Raw genomic sequence first — 19,124 nt, forward strand, 5'->3', positions numbered from 1 at the left:
TGTTGTGGGATCTGAACCTGGGACCTTTTAAACTGTAGGCCAATGCCTTAACCACTGAGCTACTCCTGAAGCCCCTCATGCAAAGTCCATCCATCCATCCAGGAACCTCTGCAGTTCAACTAGGGACGGTGGAGGCCACTGGTGACCATTGTATTTTTTCCTATTTTTCCTATTTATCTACTATGGTAGGGTGCGAATAGCCACATCTGCCTATCTTTGGACTGTGGGACGAAACCAGAGAGAACTGAGGAAACCCACCAAGCACAGGCAGAACATGCTAACTTTATGACCCTGAGTTAGGAATCGAACCAGCTACAGTAACCAGCTAATATTGTAGTCCTTAGGAAGGATCTCCTTATGAGTAAAAGTTAAAGTCTTTTTGAATATTGAAATTTGGAACTCAAATTCTTTGTAGGTGTTTTCCTGCGTCTGTGTTTCCAGGAAAGAGTCTTGATCTAATACACCTCTGCTTCTGAATAAATTCATTCTTTCATTCATGCATTCATTTATTTATTCATTCATATACCACTTATCCTATTTACAGGTTCACAGGGGCCACAACTAAGCAACCTACAAATACATGAATAGGATATAAATATCCCCTTTACGCGCAGCCTGAACTACAAAGTCCAACAGCCCCTCTGTAAGCCTATTTCAGGGGACTTACTGTACAGCTTGGACGGGGTGGCATTTCATCGCAGCATTTCATCATGTGCACACACCCACACACACACATACACACACACACACACACACATACACACTATAAGCCGTTTGTAAATTTGTTACACTTTTTGCAAATCTCGTTTAGCCAGTGATATCTAGGTCTACATTTTAAGGTATTTTTCTGCCTTAGCCATTTTTAGATTTATATTTCATGTTTTATTTTCAGTAACTCATAAGTATGACCACATGTCAGCATCCACATCAAGAGAGATAACTGAGCCCAGTGCACTGGTGCAAGTCACTGTATTTCACAGCTGAAGAGGCATGCATTCAATCATGAGTAGCTCCGTTTTTCTTATAACTTTTCTCATTTTTAGACACTTTGTTTCACTCCTTACCAGTGTTTTGCATCATACTGTTTCATATTTTATTTTATAGCAGTATTTGACACTTCTATGGTGTTGAGTACTCGTTTTCTATGGCAAAAGTATTGCATTAAAAAAAAAAATATCAAACAGTTTTGATTCACTTGATGTTTTTGTTGTGTTCCAATTTGATAAGACATGATTTTCATAGCCCCAGGATATCGTACGTACAAGAGTAATTGACAAGAAACTTGAAATTTTCAGGTAATTTGAAGGTACAGTATAGGCAGAATGTGGTTTAGTTCAATTATATCATTGGCATTCCTTTTCAGTGTGAAGAATATACTGTACAGTACAGTACACATTTATGATATAAAGGACCCTGAGTACCTCGGGATTTACTATGGTTATACACATACAGTATGAACAAAAGTATGTGGGCACCTGACGATTACATGAATATGGCGTTGTTCTACAAACTGCAGCTACAAGGTTAGAAGCACACAGTTGTCTAAAATATCTTTAAAAATTTCCTCGATTAAAACAAAAATGTCCAAACCTGTTCTAGCTTAACAGGGCTCCTGTGCACGAAGCCAGCGTTTGGAATAGAGACAAAAGAGTGAGAGAGAAAGAGAGAGAGAGAGAGAGAGAGAGAGAAAGAAAACACATTCACAAGGTATTATGACAGCATTTTTTTGACCAACTCCATACACTTTAAATACCCATGCATTAGCAGTAGAGGCATGCAGGTACTGTATGAGGGCCAAGTGTCTACATAATTTTGGCCACTCAGTATATTTCAAGTTTCTTTTAAGTAGTTGCCTAGACATGATCTGGTAACTCAACTAAAACCATTGTAATTGCCTTGAGCCACAGGGACACATCGTCACTGTTGTAGTTCAGTGGGAATAATTATTGCAGTCCCCTAACAGCACGCTGAGAGAAAGTTGATGACAGCTCATGCAGAGGGACTGTGTAGTTCAGCCTGCGCACAGAGGGAATATTTATATCCGATCCATGGATTCGTCCGTTGCCTAGTGGTGGTTAAAGATATAGGCAGAGGTTTTGCATAAATGATTTAGTGAAGCTTGTTTTAAATTGGACCTATAACAATATATAAATTAGTCCCTTTCTTTGTTTTTCTCTCCTTAGCTGTGGCCCCAATTATTGTATTGATTATTCTACATTCTCTCATTGTCATTGTCTATATGGCTGTATCCTGTATACAGGGTTGTGGAGGCCCGGATCCTATCCTGGACGGGGTGCCAATCCATCTTAGGGGGAAAACAAACACACTAACACATACACTAACTCACATGCTCTTTTACACACTACGGGCAATTTGGAAACATCCATTAGCCTAATCTATTTTCTTTGGACTGTGGAAGAAAACCTGGTATCCCTGAAAGAAATCCACCAAGCACTGGAAGAACATGCAAACTCCATCCACACAGTCCTGACACGGGAATTTAAACCTGGAGGTGCGAGGCGACAGTGTTAACCACTGAGCCACAGTGCCGTCATTCTCGTACATTGTAGGTCGCTACAGTATAAAACAGTCAAAACCTTATCAATGCTCATGTGCACCCAGCTCCCATTTTCTATTACACACAAGCCCCCTACCACCCTTCAGGAATTAGTAATCATAAACAGAAATGTGTAATGTTTCAGTGTGACATTTATTACCAAAAGCATTGTAAGATATGGACGGATAACCCTAATCGTCCCCGGCTTGCCGCTTGCTTGCACCGTGCCTGACTCTGCATGAATCCAAATCTGTAGCCATATTTGCCTTTATTTTAGTATGTTTGTGTATGTGTGTGCAATTCTCAGGTATTCAGAAGAGTACAGCATGGATTCCACTAACGCACAGTAAGTTCAGTAAGCGCAAAGCCGTGGCCATTATGGAGTAACGGAGTAATCGTTCTCGACTCTCATGTCCCCAGGCTGCTCCTCAGCAAACTGTCATTTTCATACTACATTGCAGTGTCAAGTAGTCTAACAAATTGTTATGCATTCTGAATGGTTTTCACCAATTGATGTGTAAATTGCTATTAGACTTCTTTTTCTTCAGTCTGGTTGTTTGTGCACGTGTGTAAGTGTATGTGCGTGAGTGTGAGAGCCAGAATGTGAAGAATAATTATAGAGTGGGAAAGAGTGTGTAAACGCGTATTCCTAGCATGTTGGTGCTAGGAATATGCATCTCTCGCTGTTGTTGTTGTTACTTAGTGATCAATCGACTGTTGCAGGATTACAGTTCTATGCTACTTTCCCATAATACCCATAATACACTAAACATTTCGTCATTTTGTCTCTGTAAATCATACAATGAATATCAAGTTAATGAGGAATATTTGCATACAGCTAAAAAATGTGGACCAAGGAAGGTAATCGCGTTTACTTGTTGTTTGTTTTGATGTCAATTACAGTGGAACCTTGGATTACGAGCATAATTCGTTCCAGAAGTGGGCTCTGTTTGTCAGAAAAATTAGCAAGTAACATCGCTAATGACACTCGTGTGAGCACATACTAACTTAATCACTGCTGTAAAGTAAAACAAACAAATGAACCTGCACTTTACCCTTAAAAAGAATCGCAACAGAGCAGTGTTTCTGTGTAGAGCAGAGTGTGAGTGCGTGTGTGTGTTTGTGTGTGTGTGAAGCAGAGAGGGGTGCACACACACACACACACTAAAGGCGAGAGTGTGTATGAACGGGCATTATGCGGCGCACACATAATGACAGCCTAAGGGAGAAAATGGATTTTTAGCCTCTCTAATGAGACTTTCTTTTTCTTTACACACACGTGTGTTATAAGAAACGGAATATGCGCGCTGTACAAATGCGCTTACAATATCAAAATAAAATATGTTTTACACAGACACACTCGTGATCAAAGTGTTATAGTAAACAGTACACGCGTGCACGGATGTTGATTATACCAGTAAGAGACGCGCACTAAGACCCAGCAGGGGAGACGATTATCCACAATTCTGCAGCGCAAGAGAGAAAAAAGATTGCTCAGTTGTGACCACATGACACTCTGCGCAAAAACAAGAACCCTAACCCATACGTAATACATGATACTCGGTACTCGGAAGCCAAGACTCAAAACTTGCTCGTTTTTCAAGTCAAAATTTATTAAAAATATTAATATTTTAGTCTAACATGTAAAAAAAAATAAAAAATAGACTGCCAGCTAGTTCAGAAACTAGGTCTACCAGTTGACCTGCACCCCTCTCCAATCCCAGTCGCATCTTTGGATGGCCAGCCATTTAAATCAGTACCCATCACCCAACAAACAGGCCCATCCATGTTGCGGATTGGGCAATACACCGAGCGCTTGTCATTCCTGGTGACACGAATTCCAGAGTTTTCAGAGTTAAGTAGTGCTGGGATTTCCCTAGCTTCAGCTAAATAATCCCAGGATCGTCTGATCAACCAGGTCAGTCTCTATTTGGAGGTCCAGTGTTCCCAGAGCTGCCTGAAGGGGATCAAAACCACCTTTCCCAGTTTCTCCCAAACCAGTGGATCTGTCCACAGTTCCCCAAGATTACTGGGACCTTAAGAAGGTATTCTTCAAGAGGGAGGCCCATGCATGATTAATCTGCTCCCTGGCACCACTCTGCCCGGGGCAGGCTGTTCTCCCAATTTTTCCCGGAGTACTCAGCCTTGGAGGAATACATTAAGAAGATGCTCTTGTTAGGGTTTATCCGGCCCTACAATTCTCCAGCAAGGGCTGGGTTCTTTTTGTAAAAAAAAAAATAAAAATAAAAAAAATGGAGAACTCCGACCCTGTATTAATCGGAGAGAAAAAAAGAGAGAAAAAAAACGATTGCTCAGTTGTGACCACATGACACTGCGCAAAAACAAGAACCCTAACCCATACGTAATACATGATACTCGGTACTCGGAAGCCAAGACTCAAAACTTGCTCGTTTTTCAAGTCAAAATTTATTAAAAATATTTGCTCATCTTGCGGAACACTCGCAATCCGAGGTTTCACTGTATAATATAATGTAACAATCAATCTAGACACAATAAAAAAAGACTAATACAATAATATATTTTATTAATCGGGGCCTGAACGCCGTGACCATAAAAGAGCGAAACCCCCTGACTGTAATGAACGCGGCCTTCGAATGCCCGCAGAAGGCTCAGGTTTACAAAATTGGACAGTCACAGCGCGTATAACCTATTTTGCATTAAGGCCTGAGATGAGTGGAAAGCAGCGTTCATTACACCCACAGGCCACTATGAATATCTGATCATGCCCTTTGGTTTTACTAATGCACCCGCTGTTTTTTAGCGGTTTATAAATAAAGAAGACTATAAAGTGCTTTACGTTCGTCTACCTGGTTGATATCCTCATTTTTAGTGACAGTTTGGAGGAGCATACTGTCTACGTGCGGCAGGTCTTGGAGCTTTTCCTACAGCACAACTTGTTTGTCAAGATAGAGAAGTCCCAGTTCTACGTGACCACCACCTCCTTCCTGGACTTCGTATTGTCCTGTGGACACCTGCGCATGGAGCCAGCCAAGATAAAAGCAGTGCCGCTTTCTGGCATTCACCAACTTCTTCCGTCATTTCTTTAGAAATTGTAGTACTCTGGCAGCCCCACTCAGCGGCATTACCAAAAAAGACCAGGGGAGATTTAAATAGACGGCTGGTTAAAGGGGGCCAAACACCAGGTTCTCATCTGGACAGACCATAAGAACCTGGCGTATATCCAGTCGGCCAAGCGCCTCAACCCATGGCAGGCCAGGTGGTCCCTCTTTTTTTTACAAGGTTTGATTATGTGTTGTCGTATAGACCAGGCTCTAAAAACCTAAAGCCTGATGCCTTGTCACAACAGTGGGACCCCTGTTCACGGGATTCAGACTCGAAGCCCTAATACCGGCCCCCCAGATCATAGCCCATGTGCCCTAAGGCCCAACAAGAGCCAGACCTAGGAGGTGGACCCCCGAGCAAACTAAGTGCCATCCGCCGTCCGACCTCAGGCCATTTTTCCTGGGTCACACGTTCCCTTTTGCAGCCCATCCAGGGGTGGCCAGAACCCTGAAATTCCTTCACTGTTGCCTGTGGTGGCCCGACATGGACGTCCGAGCCTATATGGCAGCATGTCCCGTGTTCAGGCAAAATAAGGAGCCCGGCATGCGTCCTCATGGGCTGCTACACCCTTTGCCCATCCCATCCAGACCATAGCCCCACCTTTCCCTTGATTTTATAACTGGCTTGCCACGCAGCCAACATGAAAAGGCGGAGGGGACCCGGCGGTGGAGACCCATGTCCCAAACCCTATTTATAGTCCTCGCACAGTGCGAGAATGAGGATGTGCAGGTACATGTGGGTGGAAAAATGTATAGAAGCAGACTACACAAGCAGTGTAGTAAGATTTTTTATGTCGTTTCACAATATTTGAAGACTACCTGCAGTGTTTGTATTTCATTATGCATTATTTATTATTATACAAATAAGAGAATTCATTATGCATTATTTATTATTATACAAATAAGAGAATTAGTTATTTTGGTACCGAACTTCTCGTGGGACAGCGCTCCCTCGCTCCTCCGCTCAATGAGGATAAACCACACCATCCACGTCTCATGGTTGAAGCCGCTCCTGTGTAGCACCCTGGCAGGTCCATCACCCCCAGCCCCTACCCCACCCAACACATGTGGGTCCCAGCCCGACACATACTAGACCCCAAGTTCATCAGAGAGCTACGCAGCAACTTGACAACTGGTAAGGGAACATCAGGGGCCGTTCGTAGACAGGGTGTAACGTCACAGGTTTTGCGACAGGCAAACCCCCAGACAACTGCTCCATGGTTTTCCAGTCAGGCAGGCCCGCGGCCACCCTCACATGCAGTTGCTAGGCAACGCCACCATAATGGCAATCAGGGGGATGCATGACACCTGGATGCATGTCTATATAGGCCCCCAACACAAACCAATAGACATGTGGACATTTAGGTAGCACCAGGTCTAGGAGCATTGCTCCGGTAAATAGAAAAGAGAGAAGAGAAAAGAAAAGAGAAAAGTTTAAGGAAAAGAGAAAAGTAAAAAGAAAAAAAAGAGAAAACTGAAAAGAAAAATAGAGGGAAAAAAAGAGGAAAGTGATTAACTGAAAAGTAAAGAGAAAATTAAAAGACAATAAAGAAGGATTAACTCTGTCTTTAGGGGACAGGGGACTTCTTTGTTGTAGAAGTTTGTCCTTGTTTCAGTAGTAATTTTGTGTTCAATTAATAAACCTACGTTGTCTCCGAACAGAAAAAGTCTCTCGTAGGTGCGCACAATCACTTCCACAGCTCACACACAACCTTCCCTCTGACGCCTCACATCAGGGCTTTCTAGAACAAAACAGGCGCGCTAGCACCACGCGCTATCCCTCCACATTATTACAGTGCTAAACAAGGGCTAAAGTAACTTAAGATAAGACAAAGATTTACAAACTGAGCTTTAGTTTTTCACAAAATCTCTCTTTGAACGAGCGACGTCAAGAAAACAGTCTGACGGGAAATAAATAGTATACACACACCTACAACTTTGGGAATAGCTGTCAGAACACTTAATCTACAGTGAAATAATCAATAATCATTGTTTCTTAGTTAGACTTTTTTCTTGCAGCCAACAACAGAATATTAACCGTGCGCTGCTGCTAGCTGTGACATGCCATACTGTAGTTCTCTATAAGGTAGCCTGTTGTTTCTGTTGTAGGCTGAATAGGCTCCTGTGTAGCACTTAGCCCCAGTCTGGAGGAAGGTTTTTAGCAAATTTTTACTTTTGTTTGCAATCAGAAATGAAAAGTGTCATCTAGAAGGGAACTTTTTAAAAATAATTTTTTTAATACATTTAGAAAAATCTGTTCTAAGATCTGTTTTTCTCATATGCTTGTGTCTATATTCACACTAGATGTAAATCAAAAAGTGACATTTGCACAACAGGTCAGATCTGTGTGTAATCGAGATGTCTTTGTGTGTGTTTTCTCACCTTCAGCATGGAAAATAATGAGTTTTCTCCAGAAACACTGACATTACAAAGCACAAAAAGACAAGTATTTGCTTTTGCTAGCTGTGTTGTTAGCTAACTCATTCTAATGTGCCTAATGAGACCTTCTTAACATTTTAGATAGCATGGGCAGCATTGATATTATTGACCAGCTATATCGATCCCTACAAATTCTTGTCCAATTTTAAGCACCTGTCATGGTTTCCTTGTAGATATAGAGCGTTCACTCACATGGTGTATGGTTTACACTACACTTTTACTCCCAGAGTACGAAAACAGGCAGTATAATTCAACACGATGAAGATGTTCTTGAACTAAATTTGTAGTCTGAAAGGTTTCCTACAATAGTGTATTGAGCATATGACCTAAGCCAAGCGCTGCTCCTGCTGGGTGATTATTCTCCTGCATTTTTCTCACCATGGAAGCTAAAATGAGCTGGCTGACAGGCAAATGTTCAACAGTTATATAGTCATGTCTCGAACACTATTTATAGTCCTTGCACAGTGCGAGGATGAGGATGTGCGTGCACATGTGGGTGGGAAAATGTATACAAGCAGTCTTTACAGAAGCAATGTAGTGAGATTTTTATGTCGTTTTACAATATATAAAGACTACCTGCAGTGTTTGTATTTGATTATATGCGTTATACAACTAAGATAAGTTTAGTAGTTATTTTGGTAGTATTTACAGTACTTGGTTCTATAGTATGCTTCTCCCTATGCTGTATATGCTCCATTGTGATGCCATAGAGATGTGGGAGTAGGGAAGAGGGAAACAATAGCTGGCACATCTTATATCTTATTTTTACCCTCCCTCTCATTCTTTTTCTGTCAATCATTTTCTCCTCCCCATTACTTAATTTCTAAATCTTCCCCTTTTTGACTGCTTGTGATACAAGGAATATATAGCGCTCTCTCTCTCTTTCTCTCTCTCTCTCTCTCACTTGTGGTATGTCAGTCTAATTATCAGTCCAGAAGCTGAAGCTGAAGCTTGTTAGGCCATGCTCTAATACCCGCTGCTCCGCAAGTACCATTGCAAAACTAATAACAATTCCCTTTGTGCCTCATTCTCAAGCCATCTGGCTTTTAAGAGGAAATGAGTTCCGGAATGGCCATTAAATGTATTATTTATTGCTCATCTTTAATCTTCAAACAAGACCACTTTCTTTTTTCAATCAGTTTTGCTGTCAGTACTATTGTAATGTTGAGAAGATTGTAACATTTTTCTGGAAAATAAATACATTCTGTAAGCAAATTATGTTTGATTTTTTTCATATTTTTTATAATAATAGACACATAATGGTCTAAAGTTCCAATAACTGCACATCTGAGAGTATTTTATAACACCGGTTGTTTGTCAGCGCTAAGAATATTTGTTTTATAAAGAGCAACATGTAAATTTGATCCATTTATATTTATACGTAATGTTCCTCTCTAGTTCCTATTATCACTTACATTATACTTTCTGTTTAACACTAACTGACAGTTGATTCTACACCAGCCATTTATCCCTCTTAAAATTACTTTAACAAAAATGCAGCTTGTCATGTTACAGAAAAAGACTTCTCGTGCTCCATGCTAAAGACTTTCCCGTATCAGAAAAGTACACCTGTAGCGCTGACGTTAAAAATGTGACTGGAGATGAAAATACCCTTCCGAAAATTTCCAAAGAGCCTGGCCTTAACATTTTCTCTGCTCCCAGAAAAAGTAGATTTAACTGTGTGTGTGTGTGTGTGTGTGTGTGGTAGAGCAGGGAAAACACTAAACTGTGTAAAGTAAGACCAAGCTGAACAGATTAAACTACCTGTAGGACTGAAGACTCCTGATGAAGAGATGAAGAGTGTGTGCCACACAAGTTCTTTTGTAAGTTGTCGATATGGAAATGACAACTTGCTAGAACAAAAACATTGATATAAACCTTGCAGATCTAGAGTAAGAATCATGAAGCGCTAATTGACACCAAACCAGGATTAAAAACCAGCAATAGTGTGATGTAAATGAGTGTAATGCATTAAAGAGTTACATGAAATTATTTTTTTCTCTGCTTGAAATGTTTAACTCTGTAAGTTGCTCCTGACAACTGAGTACAATTAAATAATAAATTAAAACACACAGAACTGAATGTGACATCCATCCACTAATAGAAAGGGGCAATGTAGTGGACATTTTCTTCTGCTGTTGTCTGCTTGGTGAAACCTTGATGATGATGATGATGATGATAATGATGAGTATTATGGTATTTGTAGTGCTCGACATCACAATATAAACCTTTGACTTAAAAGAATTAATTAAATTAGAATTAGAATTAAGTTTAGTCTTTAAGGGCCGGACCTGGGCTTCGAGCCAACCGACCTGTAACTCAGAGACATAACACAGAGTATAAAATATAAAAGCACTTGTAAATAGATGGAATTTCAAATACAGAAGACCCACAATGAGATTGTTTATCTAATGCAGCACATTGTCTGTTTAAAAAGGGGTTATGCATGCTGTGCATTTCAGCCTGCCTCATTATCTCAGGTCTCTTATTCACGTCAAAGCTTTGAAATGTAATAGCAGTGATATAATGCATATATGTGGATATTATATTTCCACATGCACAGAGAATATGTTCATCTGTCCTTGGCCTTGTTATGGTATTGTGCTAGTATAGCTGAAATAATCTTTTCTGTGTTGCAATAGAATTATGTTAAATATTAAAAGAAATATATGTGTACAGTCCACAGCTTTATTTTCTGTATGTTCTGTGGACATGTTACATTTATTAACTGAAATGTGTTTTTTTTTTTTTGTACAGGGTTCAGGTGGAGTTCTATGTTAATGAGAACACGTTTAAAGAGCGATTAAAGCTCTTCTTCATCAAAAACCAAAGGTCAAGTAAGTGAACCCTATTGGAGTTTATTAAAGCAAATGAGAAATAAAAGAAATGCAAAATGTTCATCACCTTTTCTATATGGACTGTTTACCGTGCCCCTCTGGTGACAATGGGGAAAAAATATTCAGAGGCCACAAGAGACCATGTTGTGATGATGACATAATAACCTCATAGCATTTGTCCTTTGGTTAAACCATGGACAAATTTGAATTGATTCATCCATAAGTGTTAGAATAGATGTATGGTTTACTTTATTTAATCACTGACACAGAGCCAAACAACAATCTTCAAACAACGCCTTAATAAGTCGTGGCGACAACGTAGTATCTCATTTCCACGTCTTTGTAAGTCATGGCTACAACAAAATTTTAATTCCCACACCTTAGTAAGTCGTGGCGACAACATAGTACTGTATCTCATTCCCACATCTTAGTAAGACGTGGCCACAACATAGTGTCCTGTTTCCACGTCTTAGTAAGTTGCGGCCACAAGTTAGGTTGGTATGTAGTTTGCACGTCTTATTAAGTTGTGGCCACAACATACAGTTAAATCTCATTCCCACGTCAAGTAAGTCAGCCCACAACAAAGTATCTCGTTCCCATGCCTTAGTAAGTCTTGGCCACTACACGAAACGCTGCATGTTTCCACGTCTTATTACAGTACGTTGTGGCCACAACATAGTATCTCATTCTCATGCCTTAGTAAGTTGTGGCGAAAACGTACAGTCATATCTCATTCCCATGTCTCATTCCAATATCCAAAGTATCTCGTTCCCATGTATTAGTAAGTCGTGGTCACAACATACTGTAGTATCTCATTTACATTTTTTAGTAGGTCATGGCAACAACATAGTATCTCGTTCCCACATCTTAGTAAGTCGTGGCCACAAGATAGTTAGTATGTTGTTTGCATTTCTACTAAGTTGTAGTCACAACATAGAAACTCATTCTCACGCCTAAGTAAGTTATTGCAACAACATACAGTCGTACAGTATCTCATGCCCACATATATAATATGTTATTTATATAATTCTCTGTATAATGTGCATTATATACTACAGGTGCCATCCCCACTTACTTCACTTAGTTTCAATGTAGGATCTCATTTAGTTAAATACTGTTCTATAAAATGTCATGCAGTTAAAGAGATTTCACACTAGGTGTTTATTTTCACAGCTGCCAGACTATCAACCATCCATTTTTAGAAAAGCTCAGGTCATGCACCTTTTTTGTTTTACATAATGTTATATTACGGAGCCACTAACCAGGAGATTAACTTTATGTTGAAATGAAAATGTTTCAATGCAAATGTTCCAGAGTTATATATTCACTACACATTCCAGATTCGCTTCAATTTTTTAAAGGAATAAACACAAAAAAATATTGATTGTATAGAAAATCATGTACAACTAAATATATTTTTACATTTTCCTGCCAAATCTAATCACTAAGAAAGAAAGGTCACCGGTGAACTAAAAAGTGCACGGCCTGGGTAACTGTGTTAGATTCCACTAGGATTAAAGTTATCACAATTGCAGGAAATCTTTATCAATGTTCATTTTTTAGCCTTTTAAAATAATTGATTGTACCTTATAAAACCTGGGGTAATCTTTGTAACTACAGCAAACTCATGTAAAAATGCTTTTATCTCAAAACTAATAGAAAGAAACCTCTAACTCACAGTACATTAGACTCCATTCTCCCTAACATAATTAAAAAAATAATCTGACATAACCTAGTTTTATTGTAGATTATGATGTATCTAATCAGGCTCATTAGAATGTTTTCTAAATACAGTATCTCATAAGCTTATTAGAACTCTGCTGTGACAAATTGATCAACAATACTGTACATTCTTTCTTTAAGCAACAAAATAATAGTGCTTTTGGCTCAGAGAGAGGGTAGGATAAGTACAGTATGTATTAAAACACATGACAGCATTGGTATATATAAAAAAAAGCTTTGGTATCATGACAGCACTGACCTTTATTTATTTATTTATTTAATATTTTGCATCTATAATTTCTTGTAAAGACAACCACCCTCCTACACCAATCTTAATTTAATCTTTATTACTGATATAAGTAATAAATCTAATCTAGATATAAAATGCATACATCTCCGTGCCTTTAAAAAAAATCTGAATAAAGTCTTTTGCCAGCCCTGTGCGAAGCACTCTATTAAGTGTGATTCCTTGTCAGTACTAATTATTGAGACACTTACTGTAGGAAATGTCTCTTAGGAGTTAGGAGTATACAGACCTGCACCAGCGTTGTAAATAAGCACATTTTATGTAATTAAATCTATAAATATAAATGAAATGGTCTTTCAGCTTTTTACTGTTCTTACAGCTCATAAGCAGAGAGAAACTGAAAATTTCGATTTATAAAGCTGTGTGCCTTGAATTTTTATCAACCAGGTATGGGCAGTATTTCATTTATATGACTATATGCCTAGTCGGTTCCTCTTAAGGATATACTGTAGTGCTGAATAGAGTTGTCAGAATAAAGGTTTTTCTTAAAATTCTATTAAAATGTTTCATAATTTGCACATAAATGCAAGATAATTCTTATTCTTGTGTTTAAAAGTTTTTTTAAACACTCTTGTTTAATCAAGTTACATGTGAGTACATTAGCAAGAATAAACAACAGCTTACAGTATGTAGTGCATTACTGTACATGAACATGAGTTGAATCCAGAGAACTGGATTCACAAGGATTTTTGCCTGCCTAAAAATATAAAATATAAAACAGTTAGGAGAGAGCATGATAGATGCACTATTAATGTTCACTCCTTGTGTGGGAACATACTGTAAAATACACTTGCAGGCAAAACCTTCTAAGTAATTAAAAGTTGAATGCATTTTAAAGAATTTTGACAGGCATACTCTGTGTAAAAGATGATACTGTTTTTTTTTTTCTTGAAGGCCTTAGAATACGCCTTTTCAACCTCTCGCTGAAGTTGTTAACATGCCTCCTGTACATCCTCCGAGTGTCACTGGATGTCCCCACTACCCAAGTCACATGTGCACGGTAAGACAATATGATAAATGCAGTCATTTCTCAGTATGTAAGAGGTAAACAAACTGAGACGGACCTAAATAACAGCAACAGACTGCTAACAGGTGCACACGGTCTAATAGTAAGGCTGATTTGGTTATGAACCCATTACAGTCCATTTCCGTTTCTTTCAACATCAGACATCTCGGCTCGGATAAGTGATGGAGCACTCTGTGTTTATGTGTTATGTGTATGAGTGTGTCTGTGAGCCTGCATGTGGGTGTAGGAGAGAGAAGAAGCGGAGAACTGGAGCAATGTGGAAGCATACTATGACTACAGCATGCCAAAATATCAAGGCACCGGACGTTCCCATAGAAACCAGACACCAGAGAAATACTGTAGTTGCATGCAGTATGGGGTGTTAATGGCTTAGTCCACTTTGAACCTCCCTAAAATATTTGATGACAGACCCAAATGTGGTTAACACAACTACTTACTGTATATGTGTGTTAAATAATGTTTTGTACAGTAATTACACTACTGGGACAGGACAAAGGGTGCCCTGACATGCGCAACCCCCAGTGGCTGGGTTAAGCTATTCGCTATAATGATCTTCATAAAAAGCCATTATTCTCTCTACTATTCTGTATTGAAAAATATCAAATTAACATATCTTCCAGTTTGTTTAATTACATTTTATTGGGTACCAGATGCAACTACAGTATAAGAAACAAAATTAGCCAGTCATAAATAAATAAAGCTAAATACACTTTGTAAATTCAGTGGTTGAATGTGAAAATGCATAAAATGATCAAACAACAAATATTTATATTCTTTTAATACTCAGTCACAGCATGAGTTCATTGAACTTGTCATTTTAAATTGTACAGATCACATGATATTGCATATGAAATTGAATTATCTTTTCACCTTTCCTGAAATTAATTCTTACCCATGTCACTGCCGGACAACCGTCATGTGCTATTGAAGTGTCTCGACTTTTAAATGAGCACAATTCTCAGTCTGTCTTTGTTACTTTTCTTGCAGGAAGCACTGCTCCAATGTCACTGATGCTCTCTGCAGTAAAATCTGTGCCAATCAGACGACAGATCCCATCCAGATCAACTGGTGAGATTTTACTCATGCCCACTCACTTGCTGTATGTAGCTCATGAACTTCATCACTGAGTAGCTACTTGACTGAGATAAAGAACTGTTATGTACACTAAGCTGCAGGTTATTAGGTACACCTATCTTGTGGATCTTGCAGCTTTTTTGCTGTTTTGGCTTACATAACAGCGTGGATTCTCTGGCATCTTGCATTAAACAGGAGAATATTGTTCCTCTTCATGGTTGTAAATTTGTCTTGCATGTTGCAATCTGTGCCAAAAAATTGTCTTTTTCATTCTTTCCCAAGCTTTAAATACCAATTTGAATGCTTTTTCCGACATAAAATGGGTCCTTGTGTTCTTCTTCTTGTTCTATTACTAGCATTACATCTTGACATGATCTTCTGGTATTGTAGCCCATTCTGGAAGCCGGCAAATGGTGTGTTCTTAGTCGTCTGAAGGCTAATACTGAATTAGGATGCCAGTGTTCAGTTGTTTGGCCAATTTCAGTGTTAATTTTAAACCATAGCTCTTCCTAATAATCAGCGATGCATTGATACCAATAATGTATTTCAGCACAGTCGCTTCATGAGGATGTCCATAAAAAAAAAAAAGTGACTTAGTGGTTAGCAGTGACACCTCGCACCTTCAGGGTGCAGGTTCGATTCCTTTCTTGGGGTTTGTGTGCATGGAGTTTTCATGTTCTCTCCATCCTTGTTGGATTTCCTCCAAAGAAATTGGTGTAAAAGACATGCCGATTGGGCTAATTGGCGTTTCCAAATTGCCTGTAGTGTGTAAATGTTGACCGGAGGTCCTACCAATGTTGTAAAAATGGGAATAAATACAGTGGACGCCATTGGCCTCCACCGTCCCTAGTTGGACTACAGAGGTTGCTAGATGGATGGATGGATTGATGGACTTCTATTTATAAAAACTAGTCTGGTCAACATCAGATGAAACATGCTAAAAAAAAAATTTAATCTTGATTTCCCTCCATCCATCTAGGAATCTATGTAGTCCAACCAGGGACAATGGTGACCAATGGATTTATTCCCATTTTGGGGTAGTACATCTGGAATCTTGATTTATTTCATGATTTGTGATCAAGAGAACCACAACATCTTTCGACAAATACAAATAACATGATGTATCTTTCTACATCATGTAAACAGTATCTTGAGAAAAAAGGGTGACCTGAGTCCACAGAGAATGATCGTATGGTCATTAAAAGTTAGCGCAAGGAGCCTACAGAAAGGTATCCATGGTGGAAACTGTTGAACGAGAGCACTTCAGTGCTTATTGATCCTGCTTTGTTCTCAAACTGCTCAGTCACAACGCTATTGTTAGCATCACACAGCAGCAATCAGTGGTCCATGACAACCTTGATTACTTCATGCTAAGTGGATTACTCAGTATTATTACTGATATTGATAAACTGCAAAAAACATGTATTCATAGTCTGAACAAATTGCTAGTGATGCATCCCTATCCTACGCTATGTTTGGGTGATACGACGTATTATATTTTCAAAAAGTGTGGTTTTACAGCAAATATTGGCGTGGCTGTAATCCGGGCACAGACACAAGCCCCAGAGGGAAAGTACTGTATATAATCACAGCCATGCTGATATTCAGTATAACCACATGCTTGCATATTTCACGCAGTAAAATGTTCCACTGCAATTAATAGACGCAAACAGTCGATTGTTGAATAATGATACAAGGAACATTTTGTATTACAGTTTTTTGAAGTATTGCCAGGATCTCTAGCAGTCTTATAACACTGATTGACTCACGGTAACAAGCTGAATGGACACTGAATTATTCTTCGGCATGAACGTTCCAACCTTCCTTCTTTTGTTTATCGAATAATTCATTTCCTTAGATGTTAAGTAAGAAATAAAATACAACAGGATGTGCTGTTATAGGAAAATCATCAATGTCAGTGTATCATCTTAAAGTGGATCATTTTCTAATAACACCAGTTTAATTTCTCTTTTACCTCAACATTTACTGTTAATCCCTTTACCAACTACATTGTCTGACTGCTACTGAACACTGACACTGGAGTTTTTTTTTTTTTATGTTTTTTTTCCTTTTTTTGTGCTACAAGCCCCTGTGATTTAGACCTTTTCAGTCACGTGATACCTGATGTTAGTCACAACATTGTAAAGTGGAAACACCATTAACCAACATTAGTCTAGTATGCATTTTTGTTTGAGGTGTTTCTCACTTTGGCGCTGGAATCACAGTAACATCCCTTTGACTGTCCAGAAGTAGGCAGGACCATGGTGACCAGAGGGCGTGGTGTCAGGTGCAAAAAGGTCTACAGTATAGAAACAATAATGTACTGTAATAAAAGGAATGCAGCTGGTGCTACTATCAGAGCTGCTGTCATAGGAAAATAATCAGTACCTTCTAACTAATCAAATTAGAACGTCCAACAGCAAGGTGGTATAACTAATGTGAAAGGAAAGGTAATATTGTTTAATTTGTATTGTCATAACAATAACTTTAAACAATTATGATACAGTATGTTTGCTGAGGCCCAAAGCTTGAAATGTGTGTGTCAGTTGGAGGTGTACCTGATAAAAGATCAACTCAAGTAACTCATGTAATACATTTTATTATTATTATTATTATTATTATTATTATTATATATCTACAATTTATTAATTATAGAGCAAGTTGCACTATTTCAGCTGAAATATTAAAACTCTAACCTAAGTTGTGTAAGGATTGTGCTGTGTGTGTTACCTGACTAACTCTACCATTCTGAATGATGGGTCTAAAGCGAGCTTTGGAATCACAGCAGGGAATCCCATCACCTTGTACAGTGTGAGACTTTTGCCTGTGTATTCTTCCAAAACTTTTTCTTTTTTTCTTTTCTTTTTGTGCTACATTATTTTCTTTAACTTTAAACCCCAATGCTTCCATTTGTGGAGTTTAGTCCATGGCTTGGTTTTGAATTTTTTTGCAGTATGTTATAGTTACTCATGACCTTAGACTTGTTAGGTTCTATCTGAGTGAATAGAAGTTTTGACATGTGGGAAATCATAGATCTGACATGCCACCTAGCAAAACTAAAAAAAAAAACGTAATTTACATATATATATTTCAGTAAGACAGATACTGTATACTTACTTCTCTAATCTACTGTACGTAATCAACATTCGTGTATACTGTTCTCAAGAGTGACAACACCAGATAGAACCTGTATGCTTATACACCGTTTGGTTTTTTATAAGAATCTATCTGGCTGTTTCACATTAAAAAAAAACCTCAGTCTATTCACGTTCTACAGTTCGAAAGTATACATAAAATGTATTATATATATTATTAATATTTAACACCTTGTTCTAAAAGAACAAAACATTAACAGTCAAGTCTGGTATTAAAACACACACATACTGTACACTACATGGACAAAAGTATTCAGCCAAACCTGCAATGATATTGTGTCCAAGTACCTATACATGGAGTTGAAGTGGGGTTGAGGTCAGGGCTCTGTGCTGGGGCCAGTCAAGTTCTTCCACACCAAGCTGATCAAACCATCTCTACTGTACACAGTACCTGCTTCATGTTGGAATAGAAAAGGGCCTTCTTCAAACTGTTGCCACAAAGTTGGAAGCATAGCATTATCTAAAATGTCTTGGTATGCTAAAGCTTTATGATTGCCCTTGACTGGGGATAAGGGGACTGATTGAAACACCTGAATTCAATAATTAACAGGTTTGGCCAAATACTTTTGTCTATGCTGACCTATTTGCAACATGTTTACACATTATAAAACAAATATATATATATAATATATATAAAGTGTATATTTATATATATATATATATATATATATATATATATATATATATATATATATATATATATATGATAAATATATATGTTGCAAAATTCATCCTAGATGTTGGTTAGCTACCACTAGGTGTATCTGTTAGTATCTGTTAATTTAGAAATTTATATATATATTTTTAGGGGTTTTTTTGTACAGTGTTTTACTATATGTTTGTCTGTACTCTGAGAGCTACAAACAGCCGGAACCAAATTCCTTGTGTGTCTCAACATACTTGGCGAATAAAACCCGATTCTG

The 19,124-nt window shown here is 38.4% G+C and overlaps 1 protein-coding gene across 6 annotated transcripts in view; it reads left to right on the forward strand.

Moving 5' to 3' along the window:
• kcnt1b (potassium sodium-activated channel subfamily T member 1b) overlaps window positions 1-19,124 on the forward strand; it is a 108,497-nt gene that overhangs the window by 52,032 nt on the left and 37,341 nt on the right. For 4 of the 6 annotated variants that reach the window (XM_053480839.1, XM_053480841.1, XM_053480844.1 and 1 more), the window contains 3 exons: window positions 10,837-10,916; window positions 13,840-13,945; window positions 14,960-15,040. In XM_053480839.1, coding sequence (XP_053336814.1) covers window positions 10,837-10,916; window positions 13,840-13,945; window positions 14,960-15,040 — 267 coding nt within the window. Of the gene's footprint in view, window positions 1-2,864; window positions 2,904-10,836; window positions 10,917-13,839; window positions 13,946-14,959; window positions 15,041-19,124 lie in introns of all 6 variants that reach the window. The other 2 variants (XM_053480842.1, XM_053480845.1) reach the window with 1 other exon arrangement.

Source organism: Clarias gariepinus, chromosome 21, assembly GCF_024256425.1.
Source record: "Clarias gariepinus isolate MV-2021 ecotype Netherlands chromosome 21, CGAR_prim_01v2, whole genome shotgun sequence".
NCBI lineage: Eukaryota > Metazoa > Chordata > Actinopteri > Siluriformes > Clariidae > Clarias > Clarias gariepinus.